Genomic DNA, 22,694 nt, shown 5'->3' on the forward strand with positions numbered 1-22,694 from the left:
GATTTTATAATTGCACATCATAGTTTTATCCTCCATCTGTATAGATGTTCATTTGGTAGAGCAGAATTACAAAGCTATTCCAAAGCTGTTCCACATAGATCTTAACTTCCTGATGTTCTACCACCTAAGAACCACAGGGATACAGGAACCAGTATGTGAGTCATCAATGTCCAAGTTCTGCCAGGAATATTTAAAGTGACTGACAGGAGAGAGCAATGTTCAACCCAAAGGAATGAAGCAAGAATGCCAAAGTATCAGGCATTATATTCATTCGTTGAGTCATATCAAAGTTAATCCTAGCTGGATTCTTAGTTACAAACGAACCAGGGGAAATTAAAACCAGACAAACCAACCAACTAACCAAAGAAAATTAGTCAAGAAAGGTAAGACATTTTATTTTACATACAAAAAGGGTGCAAACTGAGTCCTTTCTTCCCCAAATTGGGGAAGAGGTATACTTAAAGATCACATTTGTGTTTTCCATGGTGCCCTAGGAAATGGGCTACTCTGAGATAACATATCAAGACCCATTTTCCATTTTTTCCAAAAAAGGCTACTTCCTCTGCAGAGGAGTTTCTCCTAATGGTGTACAAATCTCTCTCCCGGAGGAACCATTTCAAATACACTTGAAATTGACATTCATGTTTAAAAATACTACAAGTTTCATTTTTCACAGCTGAGCTTTGTGACCAGTGCCAGGGTTTATGAAACAACATCACATATCTAAAATAAAAAGTAAAAAAAAAAAAAAAAGGCATTTAACAATAATCAGACACATCCACACAGCAATTAAAACTGATTTCCACAGCTGATTTATACATCATCTAGTCTTAAAAAAATTGCAGTCAACATCCCAACATCTTTTTAAAAGTACAATGGGGAAAGATTAAAGAAACAAAAAAATAATAAATTAGAGCATGTAATATATCCAATGGGAACTGATGAATCAACATTATTTTCCATTGGGGTGGTTATATTTTTGGTTTCATCTCTATCTTTTCTGTTTACTCTTCTGCTCGATAAATGGGGCTCATTCCTAGAGCCAGCTTGCTGTGACACTAATTTGAGAAGCTCACTTGTTACCTGTTTACTTCTGAGAATATTCAGTAACACGTGGTCCCAGCAGCCTGGGCTGTGTCTTTATGGAAGTGAAATGCACAGATGAGAACACGCCCGAGCGCCCGAGTGTGTGCACGCGCGCGCGCACACACACACACACACACACACACACACAGGCATACAAGGCAACCACACACACCCATCTGTAAATCTATTTCCCCCCAAAGAAATGGCGCATCTCTCCTGAGACGATCCTAACAGATTGACAAGCCTCTTAAAAAAAAGCTTTCGGTGCAAGGGCTGGCCTGGGATTTGGTCTGGAGCTCATGAAGAATACTGAAAATGTCTCACCTGCCCTGAAAGAGGGGGTTTGCAGGGAAGAGGCAGTCGGGACAGCTGTCCTCTTGTGTGTGTTATTGGGATGAGTGCACGGCACCCCCACTTATTACCATGGATAACCCTCTGCTCTGAGACTCTGAAGGTGGTGATGGCACTGGAAATATGATTGTGAAGAGAAAGAGGAGGAAAGTAACAAAAGAAATTCTGTCCACAGAACTGAGGTTTCTTTAGAACATCAAGTTTGGTAACGAAACTAAAAACATACGGAGTACACGTTCACTTTTTCCTTTGTAAGCTGATCTACAAATACTGGAGTGGACGTCCTGGTTGCTTTTTGAGGAAATGTGTCAACTACTACTGTCTGTATCCAGGGAACCTACTTACTATTTTGAATACAATGGAGAAACCTATTCTTTTGCACTCAGTCACCTGCAAAAGGAGTTATGAGAAACATGTTTTTAAGACTGCTTAATTGATCGAAGACTTCCAAGATTCTTTATTTGTGGCTAAAAACTGCTCAAAACTCTGCAAACCCTCACAAGGGCCGTGGTTTCCTCTTTTTCTTATTCAGAAACAAAGCCACCCCTCCCTCTCCCCCTCCCCCCTCCCCCAAACAAGACAACAAAACCATAGGAATCTCATTTCAATTCCTGCTGACCCATCATAGGGAAGACTGGGAGTCCCTGGCCATCAATCTCTAGACAGGGCTTTCCCGGAGGCCTAGAGTTGGCAAAAGCAAGAACCTCAGAGACAAGTGCCTGTCGCTCAGATGGCCAATCCGGATGGGGTGCCTCATCACGCTGGCTAACAGTTGTTGGGACTCAGCTGCGCACCTTAGGGCAATGGTGGGGATGGCGGCAGTGGACTGGCAAAGGCAATGTTGGCCGGGTGGTGCTGCAAGCTCCCAATCCGAGGGACTCCAGCCCCAACGCGGCTGACACTGGAGACGACATTGTCAGGGCAACTCACTGGGGATGCAGAACTGGTTTTAATATGAAAATGGAAGAGGTGACTGGGTCACACAGGAGGCAGGTGAAATCGGAAGAGATGCATCAGAAGAGTAAGTTCCTTTGCGATGCTTTCTGGGCTGCCATGGAAGAACTTGTTTTTGAGAAACACAGGCCATGCTTGCTCACTGAGCAGGGGAATAAGTTCTATCTTTTGCATACAAAAAGTTAAGGCTATGATCTTTAGTAACCACTCCGACAGACGTTACCATCACTGCATATTTCTGACCTTAAAGATGGTTACTCACACTGAGAATCAACACTGAATATGCACCATCAGTGCACACTTCCAGTGAACTAAGTTGGGATATCGAGGTGATGGACCCTCTTCCGGCTGCCGGCAGGGGCCGTTTCTTTGTACCCGCAGTTCATGGACATAAACAGGCAAATCAACACCACTATGAAAACCCCAGGATCTTGCCGTCTCCTGTTGCCCCCGTGTTCCAGAGTGAATTGGAGCTTTAACTGGAGGTCAGCCTATCCAGAGTGAATTGAAGCTTTAACTGGAGGTCAGCCTAGTCCCTTACTTGTACCTTCTTAGACCCTGTTTACTCCTAGACAGACCCAGTGCAGCAGAAATGTTCATGAAGGCGGTCACGAGAGCACAGCAGCTGCTGGAACACGGCCCTCCCTTGCAGAGGAGTCCAGAGTGAGATCCCTGGGAAATGGCAGGGTGTGTGTGGCAAGTGGTCAACCCTTACAAGGCCTGACTGCGCAGACACACATCATCCTCTGGTATACGAGAAGGACCGTTTATGCCTCAATCTGCTCAGGATGCAATGCCAGAGGGGCGCAGGGCTCAGGAGAACTCCTGGTGGCATATATTAAGGGTTTTTTTTAATGAACGGATGCTGTTAGTACTTACTGCTAACCCAGAAGCAACTGCATCAATCCCAAAGAAAAAGATCCCTAGGCACCATGTTGTGAAATGGAGAAAGATCAAAAAACTGCAGTGAGTGGACTAGGGTGGCTGGTGGGTGGAGGGAGTGCCCAGCCTCGGGGGCCTGGCTGAGGCACAGCGCTAAGCAACTAGAGCAAGCGGCTTGAGGCCGGGAGCCCTGATGTGCTGGTGGGGATGGTACTGATGGCCAAATTATTCCTTAGGTAGTCTTTCTTATTTACTTTTTAATTTTCAGGAAGATCACAATAGAATCTCTCAGGGGTCTGGGACCACCTTGGAGTGCTAATGGCCTTGGAAGAATCACCATGACCCTTTGTTATGAAAATCAAATACCTAGTAAAGAGATTTGTGGGGGGGAAAGAAAGAACAGTGCATTAGGAAGGACCCCCCCCCCCATAACTGCTTAGGTTTAAACCCCTCAAGAGCTAGCCTTTAAAAACATTTAAGACCAAAAAAAGTCACAAACCCAGCTGCAGGGGGACCTGCCCTGAGCCAAGCTGGTCACTGCCTTTGCTTTTTTGTGGAAGCAGAGGTGGGGAGGCACTTAGTGGGTATGGAGTGCCAGGATGCTAGAGGCTTTGTCACCATTTTCCCCTTGCCCTCCTTTGAGAGACAAGGCTTTTTCTAGACAAGGTATAAGGAAGTTAAAGTTTCTATACAAGCAAGTTTGAGTTGCCCAAGTGCCATCTGAGAAATGTTTCTATGATGGTGCCTTAACCACTAGGTAATATCGAGGAAGCAATATTCAAAATCCTTGTGGAAAAGGGATGTGACAGTGTGTCTCCCAGCCACTCTGTCTTGTATACAGGAAATTTTCTTTTAAAGAAATGAAAGATTACAATCTACACATGAGCTAAGCAGGTCTGAAGCCAATAAAGTGATACTTCCTAGCCAAGGCCCAATGGAACAGTTGAAGTCCAATAACTCTGATCCATGCAACTGCTATTTCTGCTCCATGTGAGATACATCAAGGGACTTGTCAAGACATGCCAACTACCGGAAAGTATCCCCACATCCTCCAGTCCAAAAGATGGCCCACTACCTCAAGCCAGAGGCAAATGATTTGTGTTCCCAAAACCACCAGACTCAGTCACCAGCCACTGGTCCTCCACAGTTAGCTCTCTCTACTCCCAGACACAAGGCCTTGTTCCCTGACGTAAGTGATTCTTTCTCCTCTATCACATCTGGAATGAGGTCACTGTTTGCATAAGCCACTGAGCTCAAATGAAAATTGAGCACAATAAGATTAACTCCATACATTGATGACTTTCCAAGAAGTGAATGAAGAATCAAGACCCTTCATGGTAGTAGGTTAGGTGACCATCCCACACGGGAAGGCAAATAGTGGACTGGGGAAACATGCTCTCGATATGCGGCCATCTTATTTGGAAGGAGTCTACATCCAATTGAGAAAATAATTTCAGACCTTTCATTTCAATATCCTTTCCCCTGGAATTTTCCAGCACCAATCAATCTTATTCTCCTGTTCACGACAGCTCCACATGCTCAGTCTGGAGCCTGCTGCTGTGGACCTACTGGAAGAAGATCTGCAGGTGCTTGGTTTCTGGTAAGGCAGGCCAGACCAAATGCTATCACTCAGCTACTGGGGCAGACAGTACACACTGATTTTATTCACTGGCCCTATGCCAAATCCTGAGGTTCTTCTGGCAGTTGGAAGGCAGGCTCACTTTGCTCCTCTTCTTGTCCACTAGTGGCAATATGGTGGTGGCTCTTTCATCACGAATTTTGTCCCCCAAGTCACTAAGGAAGTCACATGGCTATCTAGTTGGAAGTCCCTGGCAGTGGAGGAAACCGATTATTTCCAATTTTTTTGTCAAACATCTTCTCCTGGTCACAGTCTGGCTTATCCCATGTGCTGGAGAGCAAGGCAGTCCAAACTGTAGGCTGATGAGGTCAAGAGGCTCTGGGAGGGACATTCTTCAGCAGTTGAGAAGATGAGGAAAATTCAAGTATGTTTCCTTGCCAACCTGAGTGTTTACTCAGAATGACACAGAGTTTGGCTTCTTCTCTTCTGGGTGCTGCAGACCCAACTTTTTCCACTGAGAATGTCCTCTGGACCCATGTTCTCTCTGAATGGCTTGGCTGGCCCCATCCCCCTCAAAACAGAAAAAAGTAAAACTCCCGATATAACCAGACACAATATGCATCTGCTGTGTTTTTTGTTAAAAAACAAAACAAAACAAAAAACAACTAAAAGTGCAATAAAGTCAGTTTTTTTTCCTTTGATCAGAACAATTTGCATTGTCCTACTACCGTCTGGAGAACAGAGTTCGCTTGTCAAGAGAGCGAAGAATGCCAACACGCGGGGACAGTAGACTGCAGATTTCTCACAGCTTGTGTCCGACAGTGTAACTTCACAGAAGAAGGGAGGGAGGGAGGAACCTGCACCCCGTGGCCAGCTGGGGATGGAGGCTGCACAGGCACAGAGGAGGGAGCCTTGCTGCCAGGCACGCCTGGTAGTTGGAGAAGGTTCTCCTCCTGCCCAGGCCTGCCATCTTCCCCTTGCCTTCTTGGCCACACCCCCACCCTCTGGAGTTCCTTCAGCAGACATAGCCTTTAATGCACTAGCTTTTATGCTGGAGAGGGTTGAGGGTGGGGCAAGAACCAGGAGTAAACTACACGAGGGAAGAGCATAGTAGTCCTTGAGTTTTTGTGAATGACACCTTCACTGTAAACAATAGGAAGGAGAGTCAACCAGGCAGCCGCAGGGGCAAGCAGTGGACGGGCCGCCGCTCTGGGACCTGCTCAGAGCTTTAGGCAGGCAGCGGTGGCCACTGACACCCCCCCGGGCCCTGGCTGCCCGCACTGGCTCCTTCTGGGGGCCTCTGTTTTCTTCTTTTTGGTTTGGATCTCCACCCTCCCCCACAGAGGAGTCCCTTCCAATGAAAAATGGCAGGAGCTGCAGGTGCAATCGAGGGCCTGAGGACTCCTGGGAGGCACTGGTCACTTGTGGCGCTGGGCAGTCTTCTTCCTTTTCCTCTTGAAGAAACAACAGCACCTGGAGCACAAGTAACATGGCAAGTCAGTGCGGGAGGCCTGCACCTTCGAACAGCTTCTGCCTGCTTCTGCTGACTGTGGGGGCTGGGGGGGGTGGATTTTCCCCCTGGCACCCACCCACAGGGCCACCCCCGTCTTCAGCGCACACACTGGAAGCAGTGGGCAGTGTCTGCCAGGAAAGCCAAAGGCAATAGCTGCTTCATTTCAATCTGCAGCTACCAAACCTGATCATCAAAAGGCTGCAGGCTAGGCAGGGCCAAAACAGGCATCTTTGGAAGAAGGAGGAAGAAGGCTTGTTTCCCAGTCTCCCACTCAGCCCACATAGCTCATCTCTATCTAAAACCAAGGCTGGGGGGTCCTCAAAGCCACCTAAGACTAGCCTGCATTGCTGGCCCCTTGAGACAGAGAGCAAAATGACTGAATGCTGCTTCAGTAGCCGGCAGGTATGGAGCTAAACCGAGGCAAACAAATCCCCCACAAAATATGATTGGAATTCTAGCAGAAGCTCATGATGCCGCCAACGAAGGATTAAGGATTCTTTCCAGCCCGCATCCCCATCCCCACCCCACCCAGCTACCCAGAGCAGGCAGGTGGAACCCCGAATCTTGTAAGAACAGTGAGCCTAGATCCCCTGACTGAAATCGGCACAGCCCACTTTTGGTTTGGAGGGGACCGGTGCCAAAGCCCAGAAAGCTGACCATTGGCAAGCACGTGGCTGCAGGGTCCTCAGCTTAGCTACTGAGACTGCCACTGCTGGGCCCGACAGGGTTAGAGGACCGGCCCTCGTGTAGGGTGGAGGTCAGGGCCTACTCCCCTCACCCGCGCTCCACGTGCTGCTCCCTGGGCAATAGCCCTGAGCCCAAGCACCCCTCCTTACTCCTGTCTCTGGAATGGGGAGCAGCTCTCGCTGCGACAGTGACTAACTACAGAAGGGGGTGATGAAGGCAGTGGCGTCGCTGGTGCAGGAGAGAGGTCCTTCCCAGGAAGCTGACACATTGGAAATGAGGATGTGAGTGCCAGAAGGTGTGGATGAGTCAAAGATGCTAGATGGTGGAGGGGAGTCAGGCTGCAAACTTGACCCTTGAAAGGAAAGCTTTTCAGAGAAAACTCTATCTGCTTCTCTTGCTTAAATCCCTCTGGGTTTAATGCCAGGGCTATTCATATGAAAATGAAAAACTGTTGCTTACTTCCCATGTCTCCAAATTCTCCACTGTAGCTAAGATTCTCTTTTTTCAGTCTGACCCCTTGGTATTTTGACACCCAATGGACAGGTTATTAAAAATTTGGAGCACACACAGGTTATTAAAAATTAAAAATTCTCTCAGAATGCAGAAACAGACATTTATACAGGTAATGATAACTTTTAACTGTACCAAGATGTATCAAACATGAAAATTTTGGAAACAGGAGCTTCTTAAGGGGGTCTTAAAAAAGATTTTTCTGAGGATATCAGTGACTTTTGTGAAATACTATTTTTTTAGGTTTATTTATTTATGTAATCTCTACCCCCAACACGGGGCTCAAACTCATGACCCCATGATCAAGAGCCACATTCTGACTGAGCCAGCCAGGTGCCCCATGAAATACTATTAATGGGTGTGAATATAGTCACTAAACAAAGTGGCATGTGTATTTGGAGACTGAATAAACTTTTTTAAATAAAAATAACCAATACTTTTGATTGTTTAAGATCGTCTTCTCCCTGGAGAAGACTTCAAAGGAAAAAAAAATGGTCTTTTTCTATTATATATGTTTTAGAAAATGGACATTTCCAAGTTGAAAGTCTTGAAATTAATATTAAACAAGGCAAATTAAATCTCATGGGAGCACCAGTATTTCAATGGAGTTACCTGCTCCCTGTTAACCATGATTTTCAGAGACATCACTAACATTTAAGTCAATTTCTATTCTTCTTTTTTTTGGAGGATACTAAAATGAGGATTTTGTGTTTTTAATAAGAGCAATCACAATGAAGTCTGAAATACTATTTTGGTCCATTTCAAATTATACTATTTTACCTCCTTCAAGGCAAGTCCTAAGAATTAACGTCTGCTTGCAAGCACATCATAACCTGATGTGCCATGCCGAATTCACCTGACTGGAGGGGAGTGGGAGCCGTGGTTCTGAGGCCTGGAGGAGTTTTTGCTAGTTACAGTATGGAACACTTCAGCAGGAGCGGAAGCCTCTCATACTTCTAGCCACGAGGAAACAGGCCCCACACCCCAGACCAAGCCCACTGACTAACTCCATACAGATGTCTTACTCTCCGAAGAGAAGGAAGGTGAGTGATGATGAACGCTTCTTGTGTTGTAGGTTTTCTTCCAGTCGATTCTTTGATTGGATGACCAGAAGTTCTTAACATGCTGGAGTCAGAATCAATCCAGTCTCCCTACTCACAAGCCACCACGTGCTCTTTGCCCAGACCTGTGAGCTCCCTACCACGTGCTCTTTGCCCAGAGTTGCGAGCCATTACCTTGCCCACACTGCTCTCTTGCTACGTCCTGGCCCTCTCCCCTTCAGCTATCCCTTTGCTACGCTTCTCCTCTTGAGTGTACTTTCACATTCTTCCCTTGCTCTAATACCTGGCTCAAGCCCCACCATATCCGTGAAGCCTTTCTTGACCATTCCTGTCCACAGTGACCTCTTGGGGGGTAATAACAAGTGTCCTGGAGAACTACTCGTCCTTTCAAGTATGTATGTCTTGGCTCTACAACAGCTAGATGGCACCTAAGCTTTCTGGAATACATAAGCCAGATGGTACCTAAGCTCTAGGGGAACCTCCTAGAGTTCCAAGCAGAGTTGCATGAGCACACAGCAGGCCCTGTATTTGCAGTCAGGATGATGCGACTGACATCTCACAGGGCAACAGAGACTATGACAATGTCAGATTTACACAGACATGTTTGCTAGATAAACAGGCCAAATGCACTCCTCAGTACCATAAGGCTACAAATTCTATTTCCATAAAACCCATTTGTTATCTTCCACATAGCCCTGTCCCTGGAGAAACCCTGTAGGCAACTTGGCTTAGACCGCTGGGGTTCAGAAACTGGTGTACAACCCAGTCCCTGAAGACAAACAGAAACAAAGTGACCACAGAACCCCGCAGGCTGTTATCACCATGTAGAACATGACCCCATGCATGCAGACGATGTGGGGGAGTTCTCATTCCAGACTGCAACAGACCAACTAGGTCAGGAGTACCTGGAAGGTCACAGGCAGCAGCTGAGAAGCAAGCTGGCGAGAGGGCTCTTTCTTGTAGCAAGAATGTGCCTCACTGAATGTGGATTCTCTAGGGCTTCCCCTCCCACGTAGCTCCTGTTGTTCCTAAGAATGCATTCAATGAACCTTTTCCAGGAGCAGAAAAGACAGGCTCCAATAACTCATTAGCTGAGTAAGCCCCTGACCCACTGAATATACTCTGACAGGAAAAAAAAAAAAAGACAATAAACGAAAAACAAACAAAAAACCCCCCCCCAAAACAACAAGAACAAAATGTCCATTTCTCCCCCCAAGAAGGAGCTCCTTTTGAGAGACTCATTCTATAGATGAAAGAACCAGCTGAATCAAAAAGAAAAGTCATGGATTTTTCCCAAAGCTGCCAATTTGCAGGTGAGAGACCAAGCCACAGAATGTGAGATTAACTGGCAACAACTGCCCTTGGCATTGTGAATGATAATCTAAACAGCTGATAGAGTAACCTTGTCCTCCTGCTCTTGTCCCTCTCTGTCTGATCATTTCTGGCCTAGTAATTTGGGAGACAATTCACTTAGCTAAACATAGAAAGGGAATTTTGGATACTGTGGGATGTTGTTTCAACAGGAGGAGATAGCGATGAGATGGGTTTGAAAGGAAAGAAGGAACAGATTAATTCCTGGGTGTAGGCCTGCCCCATCCCCACCTTGTGGATCTAGTTCCCCAGTCTGGGTGGTTATGGCACAAGGCGGCGTATGGAAGCCATTGAGTGTTCCTAAGGCATGTTGTTTGGTTGTGCCAATCCCAGCCTAGTCTGGTCCGCTCCCCTAGCATGTGGACTGGAGAGAGGGACTCACCACAGGTTGAGCATTTTCAGGCAGCTACAGAGTGTGTAAAGAGAAAAACACAGAAAGGAAGAGAGAAAGAGAGAGAGATTAGTCCACAGAGGTGAGGCGGAAGCGACTCCCTGTGAGCCATGCAAACATGCAGTATGTGTCTGCGTTTTGTTTCCTCCTCTGTCAAGGTAGCGTGAGTACACCCAGGCCACTTGGCCCCCACACTAAGGTGGAGAGGGCAGGCGCCTGACAGAAGCATCCAGGAGGGAGCGGGACATCTCAGTGAGGGGAAAGGTAAAACAGAAAGAGTTGGTGGGAGCCCCAGAGTGGGTTTTCCTGGGCAATTTCCAGTAAGGTAGCAGGAGAAAGAGGAAACGATCCTGCCTGTAAGAATTCAATCAAGCACCAAGTGAGCCATTTTGGTTCCCACACAAAGTCTTACTGTACAGTGCGAAGCTGACCTCCTGACCATTCTGAGGGAAAGAGAAGTCGCTAGCCTTTCTATAAATCCGACATGCCTGACCAAAGCAGCTGGTAGTTAGCTCTTCCTCTGGGGGGGGGGGGGAGAAGGCTTCAGCAACACTTTATTTTAGTAGGAGCTGAAGCAGAGCAAGAAGGGTCCCTGCTCTGGACTAAGGTAAAACTGCTCAGATAAGGGCCTACATCCCATTCTTGTTAATTCCCAGGAGAAATTGCTAAGTTATAGCTAAAGTCGGTGGATAACCAAGAACTCCTATTTTTACCATAACAAAAATCAACCAAAAAGCTGCCTTGCCTCACTACCCCCTTCCAATCATATTTAAACAAGGACATGGGTCCTAAGCAGAAGAAAAGGGCAGTTAGATGTTCGTTTCGTATACAGAACAAAACCCAAGACCCTGTTCTCTCTCTCCTCCTTTACAAAAACAAGCTGGGTGAGGAACCTAAACTTTTTCAAAAGCTTGAAAGCGAAGGTTTCATGTATCTCCCCAGTCCCTGCTTGAATCTTAACATAGGCAACAGCCCTCTTTTTCCCACAAGCAGGCTGCATGGACAAAGGGCATCACAGCTGCGTGCAATGAGGGTTGTTTGGGACGTCTCATGCTTCTCTAGCTGTGACTTCTCCCCATGAAAATGGCAGAGCAGGTGGATTCATGGCTACCTCTCCCTCCCTCCAAAACACAGAGACAGCCAAGAAGAGATACACACAGCTGTGCTGAGAGTTCCCTGGGCAAGACGGATTGGTAGCTCATGAGATTACTAGGGGAATCAGCACACAAAATGCCCTAAGCTTTGAGCTTTTGGAAGACATTTGGGCAAATACAACTGCTCCCCTCTGGTTTCCACACATTTCAGAAGGCCCAAACCTGGAACAGGCAGCAAAGAGGCCCAGTAGTCCTTTTCACTAAATGGGGAGACTTTAAATGCTCTTCATGTCCTAGAGTTTAGAATATACCAGAACAGAATTCACCACATTGCAATCTCTTTGTGTGAACGGCCCCATATTTTACACACAGGACACAGACACCACACTCACATACACAATCAGTGTACACATTTACCAAAACGAAGTGAGAGAATGGGTTCAAAAGATAAACCTGTATAAGACATACTATAAGATGAAAGCCCATTCAATCTTGGTATTCAAAGTACACTATTAAATCCAGAACTAAATGCCTAGCCTTCAAAGTAATAGCCACATGAACTGGGAGTGAGGTGGGGTGGGAATGGGGACAGTCATCTTTCAAGCCCAGACAATGTTTAAACCAGAACATGCTTAGTGCCCTGAGCCCTGATTCCCAACCTTGGCCACACATTCGAATTATCTGAACTTTAAAATTTCCTGATGCTCAGGCCATAACCCCAGATAAAATCAGAATCTCTGGGGCCAGGACTCAGATATATACCTTCTAACACGCCCCCGGTGATTCCAAAGTGCAGCCAAGGTTGAGAACCCAGAGGATAAGGAGTACTATACTCTTTATTTGGGAGAATGAAATTTGTCACGGAAGCTGAAAAACCGAGAGTACCATTAAAAGCTGCAAAGTCTCTGAGAATAGAGAGCATGTTTCCTTACTAAAAATGGTCTCTTCCCGGCATTAAAAACTCCCCCTGCCTTCCTTGCTTATCAGGGCCTTATAGAAACCAGGAGAGGAGCATCTGAAGCTGCCTACGGTCAGCAGGGACTTGACAAGAGAGTCCAAGTCATCCTTGAGTTGCTTTTTATCTCCTGGGTAGGAATCCCCAAATCCTGGCTTTCCAAGGCAAGGACCTCTTGGAAGCAAAGTGAGCTGATCATACAGATGGGCAGGAGACAAGCATGCAAAGTGTAGTTGGAAGAAAGAATGCAGGTCTTGACTGGCCTCCCACCACCTCACACCCAGAGGTGTAAGCACATTCTGGCGGATACTGAGGCCATGTGGGGGCCCAAGAGAGCACCTGGGACACAGTGTCACTATTCGTATGTTGTCTGCTTCTGAGAACAAGATACTGGGATAGCCTGTTCTCAAAGGGTTTATAAGAAAGGTCATCCATATCAGGCTTGGCAGCAGTTACTGGTTTGTAAAGGACTTCTCTCTCCCTACCTCATGTCTTCTTGGAGTTTAAGTCTGGATTGGAATTTGGGATGGGGAAAAAGGGAAACAAGTGATAGAAATGCTGCTGTTGCAGCAGAACTGGAAGCCCTTCCCCCTTCTACCCCATATGCTAAGAGTTTAACCACACGCCATGCAGAGAGCACCAAGGGCTGGTGGTACGGGTAGGGCAACACATTCACAGGCAAGAGGAGCAGAAAAGGGAATGGACTCACCCCTCCCCGATAGGGTGATTTCCTCTCCTCCCAAGACTCTTCCTCACAGGTGTAGAAACTATCTTGCCTGACTTACCAGAGTTTCTCTGAGTCCAGAATCATTTAAGTGAGAACACAATGGCCCTATAACCCTTGGCTCCAGGACTATACATGCAGAGTTCTTAAGCCAAGAACCAGAAATCAAATGCTGTTCAGTATGGCCCATGATTTAAGATAAGCAGATTTTTCTTTGTATCCCACAGGGAGCAAGAAGCTTCAGGGGACCCAAGATGCTCATGACTACTATCCGTTTTACCTCTTATACCATGCTTCTTTCAGTTCACTAGGGCTTTTGCCCCATGTGGACTAGAAAAATGTGATGGTCTTCCCAGAAATCACAGCTAAAGAAGGGCAGAAGCAGCCTTAAGGTACCATGCAAAAAATAAAATGGTCAAAGGAAGAAAGCTGAGGACACAAGCATGAGGAATCCAGTCTGAGATGAGCAGCACATAGAAAGGAAAAGACAGAGAAGATTTTTCAACCGAGGACTCAAAAGCCCCCTTGAAAGATGAACGTACTTAGCTTCCTCGACTACCTCCACCTCGGCGTGAGCTGTGATTGGTGCATTGGAGTGGGCTCCCGTGGGGTCATCGACATTCAGCTCTCCATTGGTTGAGCTAACCACCTGGAACAGAAAGATGGAGTGTGACAGACGCCATGGCAATAGGAGCCTCCTGCCAGCACCAGAGAGGGTCCCTAGGGGAGCTCTAGTCTCTAACTTAGGTACTAACCAGGCAGTGTCTGGAATGCTTGTCTTCCTGAGCTGAGGGGCCAAATGTCCTCATTTGGTAAGGTTCCCAGGACCATATCATGTGAGAACACAAAATGCAATGATGTAATCATATAATAGTAACTTCCATACTGAATCCCTACTCCGTGTCAGCACTCCCGCTACACTGCATGTGTGTGAATTTAATCTTCACAAAAAGCCTGTAAAAGTGGTCATGGTACTCTCTTTCATTCCACTTCTCTCAGTTTCTTATGCTAGAATTATAAATAGACTCAGTGATGGTATGGAAAAAAATTCTCAAAAAGAAATCAATAGTGGGCATCAGAAACTATAAGCAATCACACTTTCCTTCAGAAATTTCTTCATGGCTTTGATCGTTGGTTTGAAGTTACTCAAACAACAAGACTGCCGCATCCTCTCTAGTGAGAGGGCAGACGGTAAGGAAACGCTTTCCCTTGGAAGACCAGTCTTATTTCAACAACTTTTATTTCAGGTTCATTGTCATCCCATTTCTCACTGATGGTCCCCGAATTGTAACTGAAGGCTCTCACTCCTGTCATCTGGTTAATGTGGACCCGATCAGGCTTCTCTTGCTTGTGCAGCTGCTTCTGTCACCTGGTTTCATTTCCAGCACATGATTCCTGCTTATGTGGGTGCTGGGAAGTAGGAAAAGGGACCCCGTTGGATAAACCACTCTGCTGTTAAAGATCTTGGCTGAAACATGGGAGAGAACCACAAAATAGGATAAACGATACCATATGCCCTTCGGTAAGTAACTTCATCTAATTGAGACGGTTTCTTACAGGTTGATGTGAGAATTACACAAGCAAATGTACGAGATGGTGTCTGGTATGATACCTGGCACAATACGGTAGCAGAACATACATAGTAACTAAGATATGGGCTCCAGGTTTAGTCAGCCCTGGGTGTGAACCCTAGTTCCATCACTTACTTGCTGTGGGTCTTTGGGCAAGATCCTCAATCTTTCTGTGCCTAAGCTTCCTAAGTAAAATGGGGAAACAATGCTGCTTACACTTAATAGGGTTCCTGTGCAGACAATCCACACAAAGTGTTTAGCCCAGTGCCATGGTACATGGAAATGGCTCAGTAAGTATTCATACTACTGTTATTCTCCCTCCATAAATGTTTATTCTTATCTCCCTCTAGAGCTGCTCCTCACCAGCAGCTTATTGGAAAAAATTTCAAGCATAATCATAAAAAGGCAGGCAGGAGGAAATGTTCAGAGTAAGGGCTCTTTGGGGTATTTATTCAAAGAATAAAGGGCACACAAGGTAAACACTCTTAGTAGCATTCTCTACTGACCATTATTTCTAAACCAGAAATATTTATTGTTCTTATTGATAATACATGCTTTAAAAAAATTGAAACAATGCTATATGGCTAGTCAAAGAAACCTACAACATTAAATTTGGACTTACCCAAGGGATCTGCTATTGATCAAATTTAGCACATCTCATTAATGGAACCACTCAATCTTATTTATCTCCTGACAGGACATAATAAATATTATATAACATTATCTATGTAATATTCTTGCCAAAAAAAAAAAAAAAAGTTTTATCTTAATAGAAGTATGATGGAAAAAAACAAAAACAAAAAAAAACAGACAAACCCAAAATGTGGGACTTTCTATAGGACAGCAAGCCTGGACTCTTCAAAAAAAACTTCTCTGAAAAACTTTTCCCGGGCGCCTGAGTGGCTCAGTTGGTTAAGCGACTGCCTTCGGCTCAGGTCATGATCCTGGAGTCCTGGGATCGAGTCCCACATCGGGCTCCCTGCTCAGCAGGGAGTCTGCTTCTCCCTCTGATCCTCTTCCCTCTCATGCTCTCTATCTCTCATTCTCTCTCTCTCTCAAATAAATAAATAAATAAATCTTTAAAAAAAAAAAAAAAAAAAAACTTTCCCCCCCCCTTTTAACACAGGAGTAAGTGTTATAGACTAAAAGAGATTAAGCGACTAAGAGATTGAAAGAAACTAAAGGGGCCTAAGAACTAAATGCAAATGCAAACCTCGATTAGGTCCTGGACCCTATAAAATTAATCTGGGGGACAACTGGAAATGTGATAAGGACTGTAGATGAGATATTATGGAATTATTATTCAATCTCTTAGATCGACAATGGTACTGATTACATGAGAGAATGTCTTTGTTCTTAGGACACACTGAGTAAAGTATTGTGAGATAACATGTGATGATGTTTACAATTTACTTTCAAATACTTTTTAGCACATACTCCCCCCCACCCCCCACGCCACCACCATAGAATGAAAGACATGTGGCAAAATCTTAATAATCATTCATCTACGTTAAGGATATGCACAGGTTCATTTGACTACCACCACCACCACAACCACTAACTTCTCCATAAATTTGAAATTTTCAAAATAAGAAGGGCAATAAACAGCAAAAACAAAATGTGAGGAGTGAAGGTTTACAGAGTAAAGAAGCACAGCCCCTCATGCTAACATTGTCCTGTTAACTTCCTCAGCTTACATTTATTTCCTGGGGCACATTCTGGCTGCATGCTGGTGATCATGCTGGTAAATTCATTCTGCCAGCAAGAGGGCTAGAGGAGAAATCATTGTTTCTTAAAGAACAATTCAGGAATGGACAAGATGTTAAAGAAAATGTCTTGGCCTCCTGGGTGGCTCAGATGGTTAAGCGTCTGCCTTTGGCTCAGGTCATGATCCCAGGGTCCTGGGATCGAGTCCCACATTGGGCTCCCTGCTAGGCGGGGAGCCTGCTTCTCCCTCTGCCTCTGCCTCTCTCTTTCTCTTTCATGAATAAATAAATAAAACATTAAAAAAAAAAAAGAAAAAGAAAATGTCTTGGCCTCTACTGAGACAGACAAAATGGGAGTCAGCAAGCATCACCACTGCCAACTGCTTGATGACTTTGGGTCATGGCGCCTGTCCAGTGTTTCACATGTTGTAGGCGCTCTAATTTCTCTTTGTTACAAATTGCCACTTGGCCCATAAGCAGTGCCCTTGGGCAATCTAAGGAAGAAGAGGTTATTTCCATCTTACAGACTGGACATCTTGTGTGTATCAATGAGTACCTGGTCTCAAATGAATCAGGCACAAATGGGAACCTAATCACCAGGTGTCTAACTTGTAACCTAACTATACCTAAAATACCCTGCTAATCTAGGTCTTTAGAGCATCCACTTTGGAGACTGGAGGGACAGTCTGTCAAACCACTGAACTGCTGCCTAGACGTGCAGTGGAGTAAACGCTCCTGTAGGTGACCAGAGAGCTGGACTCCAGGCCTCGCTCCACACCAATGTCCTCTGTGAGCCCTGGTTTCTAGTTCTGTAAGACCAGGCCCACAACCCTGGTCCTGTCTACCTCATAAATACTATTGCAGTTAAATACAAGGATGTTGAAGAAAATTGTTAAAAAGAAAAAAAAAAATCCATAAAAAACAACAGAAAAACAAACCAAAACACCCTTATGAATGTAATGAATTATTAGTATTTTAAGCAGTATCATTTTTATACCCTTTGTACTGAATTTTTAGTATAATTTCATTAAAAAATAAGCTTATTTGTGTACCTGGAATGCTGGAAGTTATTTTGTTGGAATCACTATTAAAGTTAAGCTGACATTCCTCTGACTATATCACATAAGACCAAAGTAATTAATATCTTAAAAGGACTGGGGTGCCTGGGTCGCCTTCAGCTCAGGTCATGATCTTAGGGTCCTGGGATCGAACCCCGCATCGGGCTCCCTGCTCTGCGGGAGGCCTGCTTCTCCCTCTCCCACTCCCCCTGCTTGTATTCCCTCTCTCACTGTCTCTGTCAAATAAACAAAATCTTTAAAAAATATACACATCTTAAAGGACTAACCTGAAAGAGATTAAGGTGAAGTGCTATTTTGAACTTTAGTCCTTAATATTGGTTCTCTTTTAATAAGTAATTTAATATTTTAAGTAAAAAAATCTGAGTTACTAAACCCCATTTTTCAAAACATGACCATGAAGAAAAACGAGTTATATACCAAAGGAAGCAATACTTCAGCTGACAATCAACATTTCAATCCTACTTCTCACAACTAACATATGTGGTAGTTCTGTACTTTAGCTTTCCTATCTGTAAAATGAGAATACTACTGACCTCAACAAGAATTGTAATTAAAAATTATAAAGATTTGAGCAAGTAAATATTAGTTAAAAGTTAAATGTCATTCTTAAGTCTCATGCCTTTGCTTCGTCCTGGAGCTTTCTAGATATTTCCTATATATTTTAATTTAAACAACTTTGGAATCATCTTTTTGAAAGAGAAAAATATACTGCCTTCTTGAATTTAGATCTTCCATATGTGGAAGATCTGTGGAAACAGTGGCAGGATGGGAACCATGGGGGCAGGAGGTCTGCCTATTAAACAGGTTAGAATGGGAGTCTCCATGTGCCTTATCAGAGCAAACTCTTCTCATCTTGATGCTCTGCATTCCCTTCCAGGATTGTGGTGTCTGTAGGTAAGTATGGTTTGATCACATCACCTTTGGGAAGTGAGACAACTTGAAAATAATGTGGGCATCTGTTGTGTTAGAAAAGTATGGCTGATTTGGTTTGCAAAAAGCATAGCCTTTATGAGTATACACACACTGGGGGTACAATGAAAGAGGCAGATGTACTGAGGAGCACCAGAGCTTAATGTAATATTAGGGAAATGGTACACTTGCCTGTCCCCTACCCACTGTCAAGGAAGCTGGCAGAACTAAGTTTATAGGGAGTAGAGAGAGATTGCATTTTCCAAAAGTGCTGCCAGAGACTCTAATCAACTCTAATTTTAAAGACAATCCCTCACAATGGACAATAGGAAGCACTGTCCAAAGGAGCACCTCTGTGTTCTAGGAACACAAATCTATTAAACCGTCCAGATATGCCTGATTATGAGGTAATTTCCTTTTAAAATTATTTAATCTTTGCATTTTCCCCTAATTAAAAAGCATGTTTATTGTAAAAAAACAAACTAGAATATTTAAAAAGACTACATAAGGGGCGCCTGGGTGGCTCAGATGGTTAAGCATCTGCCTTTGGCTCAGGTCATGATCCCAAGGTTCTGGGATCGAGTCCCACATCAGGCTCCCTGCTCCTTGGGAGCCTGCTTCTCCCTCTGCCTCTCTCTCTCTCTCTGTGTGTGTGTGTCTCTCATGAATATAAATAAAATCTTTAAAAAAAAAAAAAGACTACATAAAAAGTGCAAGTTTCCAGTGACATCATCACATGGATGTGGCTAGTGGGAAATTCAGTACATCTTCCTTGAGAACAAGGTTATGCAAAGTATTTACATAAAAAGACAAGTAGTAAATATTTTAGGCTTTGTGGACTATACAGTCTGTGTGGAAACTACTCAGCTCTGCCACTGGAGCATGAAAGCAGACATATACAATATATAAACAAATGGGTGTGCTTATGTTCTAATAAAACTTTATTTATAAAAAACAGGCAGAAGGTGGGATTTGTCCAACTGGTTGTATTTGCCCTCCCCTACTCTACACTGTTTTTTTTTTCTTCTGCATATACTAACATATGTGTATGTTATCCCTCTGATATATATTTTTTGCATATGTGTGAAAATAAAAATGGGGCTAAATTTCATACATTGTTTTACAACTTGCTTTTTCCACAACACATCTTAGACATTTCCCATAAGGCCCAGAGATCTCTAGCCACTGTATGGAAGTATTATGTTTGTTTCGTTCATGACGAATTTTATTTTATTTTTTAGTTAACGGTCAACTGATAAAAAGTTAGTTGCATCAGATTTTCTGGTATTAGAAACAAGCGGCAACAAACATTCTAGAACTGCAGCATCAATAACAGTAGCTACTAGCCACATGTGGCTGCTGAGCACTAAAAATGTAGCTAGTCCAAACTGAGATGTTCTTTAAGAGTAAAATACACACTAGATTTCAAATACTCCATTAAAAAAAAATCTCATAATTTTTTTCAAGATTTTATTTTTGAGTAGTCTCTACACCCAACATGGGGCTCAAACTTACAACCCCGAGATCAAGAATCGCACACTCCACTGAATGAGCCAGCCAGGCACCCCTCTCTATTTTTAATACTGACTACATGTTGAAGTGTTTTAAATCGGATTAAATATATTATTAAAGTTAGTTTCACCTGTTTATTTTTACCCCTTTCTTGAGAAGTCAACACCTGCGAAATTTTATTTATATAAAAGAATAAAAATATCTATTTTAAAAGGATTGATTTAACTTAGGTTTTTCAGGTTTTCCTGTTCCTTGAACATGAAACTGCCTCCAATGCAGAAAGATTTAAGATAGGTAATTATTAAGTAAACCCTCTTTACCTCCCCCCTGCAAAAACACAGAGCAAAGTTCCCCATTTTCTTTATGGTAAACCAGATTATTTTCAGTGAAGAACATTGGCAACTGCATGAAGCAGATGATCAGATATGACGGCAGGAAGGTATGAGCTGTACAACGGCATTACAAAAGTCCCCAAAGAAGATGGTAAAAACAATAGAAAAATAATAAAACACAAACAAAATAAGAAAATGCCCAATATTTATAGCCTCCCTCTGAAACGTGACCTATGTTCTACCTTCAGCATAAAACAAAACCAGAGAACATTTTTCAATGGGTATCACAGATGAAACTGGTGCCAGCCAGTTTGGAGGGACACATTCATTCCAAGAAGGGAGACATGCACAGTTAGCAACTTGCTGGAATTATAACCATGTCTTGGTCTTCTTGCAGTTCTGTTACTAAAAATGACACACAGTAAATGATCCAATGTGGTCTTACAGAAATGACTTGTCACCACGTTTCAGAACTATTCTGAGTCACAGACACTGGGTCTGGGAAAGCAGAGGTGGATGGATGGCCATGCACTCAGGTGAGCAGTATGTATCTTTGTGAGGTTGGAGGAGGGAAGCAGGGCTCTACAGCCTGGAAGCTTCTGCACTAATGAGTCTTCTAATAGCTCGTGGTTTTTTGTTTAACTTCAGATCAATCCTGTGTCGGTTTTTATTCTTTCATTTTTTATGGCTGCCGTGATGACCCCCTGAGGAAGGAGAAGCAGCAGCCTTCTGAGGCTTCACTCCCTGCACAGATCCGTCCAGGCCCTCAGGGTCCTCCTGGCTGGGCTCATTCACCTGATTGTGGAAGTCTGGAGAAGAATCACTTTCGGTCCCACTTCCTGGCTCCTGCTTTGCAATGAGCTGATCCTGAACTCCTGCCAATGCACTTACTGCAGCTGCTGAAGTAACTGAGGATTTACTGAAGAGCCACTCAGCTTCCTTAAACTTCCGGTTCCTTCGATTGTTTTTGATACTGGAGTTTTTCTGGTTGGTCAGATACCGATCCCAGCCACGAATAATATTGCCACACATCTGAGTGTCTTCCAGGTAGCTTCCTTCAAAAGCACAGATCTGTCTCTCCAAGTTTGCCAGTGTCTCCGCCAGCTCCTGCTTCCGCTTCACGAGATCCACCAGCTCCCGCCGGGTGTCCGGGATCTGCGGCGGCGCCGCCTAGTTGTGGATCGCCATGTTGGGCTAAGGCTTATTTTTACCTTTTTATTGTGATTAAATTTAAAATCACAAATATGACTCATTTCCTTTGACAGGATTGTTCTAGAACATGTATCTTCGGTATCTGTGCATTTCTGAGGAATATTTATCTGAAACTGGATTCACTGAATTCAGTATTTTAAGATTTTAAAAGATAGTGCCAAATAATCCCCTAAAATAGTTGTAACTTAGATTTCAACAATAGTAGATGGATAGGCTATTAAACTTACAAATTTCTGTGAATGTGATAGATGAAAACTGACATGTATGTATATGTATATAAATTATTTCTACAAGGATTGTGGGAGCCTGAGTGGCTCAGTCGGTTAAGCCTCTGCCTTTGGCTCAGGTCATGATCTCGGGGTCCTGGGATCGAGCCTCGTGTCAGGATCCCTGCTCAGCGGGGAGTCTGCCTCTCCCTCTGCCAGACCTCCCCCCCCCCGCCCACCAGTGCACACAATCCTTCTCTCTCAAATAAATGAATAAAATCTTTTAAAAAATTATTTCTACAAGGATCATTAGGAAAAATAGTCTCGTTCCCCCACTCCATTTCCTCTCCTTCATAACTGATTCCTTTTTTTACCTCCATTATCTCTAAATAACATGCATCTCGATTTCTTCATTTTTAGGCATTATATTCACCTTTTCCATCCTTCTTGTCTTCCATTATAGTTTATACTGTAATTCTGACAAGATAATTCTTAGTTTTACATTAACTATTTACAGTGCCATGGAGTATATACTATGGTCCTTTCCTTCCCTGTATAATTTCTTATTCTCCTTAGAGGTAATTATCTTTTTGTTTTATACTATTTCATTTTTTAAACCTTACCTTTTAAAATGTTTAATTGAAGTAGAGTTGACACATATTAGTTTCAGGTGTACAACATGATTTAACAATGATATACCTTATAAAATGCTCACGACAATAAGTGTAGTTACCATCTGTCGCCAAAGTTATTACATTAAAAAATTTTTTTTAATCTATATCCAATGTGGCCCTGATATCAAGAGCGGCATGCTCTACCTACTGAACCAACCAAGTGCCCCCAAAGTTATTACATCATTGACTATATTCCCTGTGCTGTACTTTTCATCCCTGTGACTTCTTTCTTTTTTTAAAGATTTTATTTATTTATTTGAAAGAGCGAGAATGAGAGAGAGAGAGAGAAAGAGAGAGAGAGCACATGAGCGGGGGAGGGTCAGAGAAGCAGACTC

At 43.8% G+C, this 22,694-nt stretch overlaps 1 protein-coding gene and 1 pseudogene across 17 annotated transcripts in view; both read right to left on the reverse strand.

Annotated features, from left to right (window-relative positions):
* Window positions 1–347: 347 nt before the first annotated feature.
* CSNK1G1 (casein kinase 1 gamma 1) overlaps window positions 348–22,694 on the reverse strand; it is a 178,934-nt gene continuing 156,587 nt past the window's right edge. For 11 of the 17 annotated variants that reach the window (XM_027569965.1, XM_027569958.1, XM_027569959.1 and 8 more), the window contains one exon: window positions 13,574–13,807. In XM_027569965.1, coding sequence (XP_027425766.1) covers window positions 13,574–13,807 — 234 coding nt within the window. Of the gene's footprint in view, window positions 6,326–13,573; window positions 13,808–13,913; window positions 14,627–22,694 lie in introns of those variants that run through there. The other 6 variants (XM_027569970.2, XM_027569968.2, XM_027569969.2 and 3 more) reach the window with 3 other exon arrangements.
* Window positions 20,552–21,455, reverse strand: LOC113909053 (annotated as a pseudogene).

Source organism: Zalophus californianus, chromosome 6, assembly GCF_009762305.2.
Source record: "Zalophus californianus isolate mZalCal1 chromosome 6, mZalCal1.pri.v2, whole genome shotgun sequence".
Classification (NCBI taxonomy): domain Eukaryota; kingdom Metazoa; phylum Chordata; class Mammalia; order Carnivora; family Otariidae; genus Zalophus; species Zalophus californianus.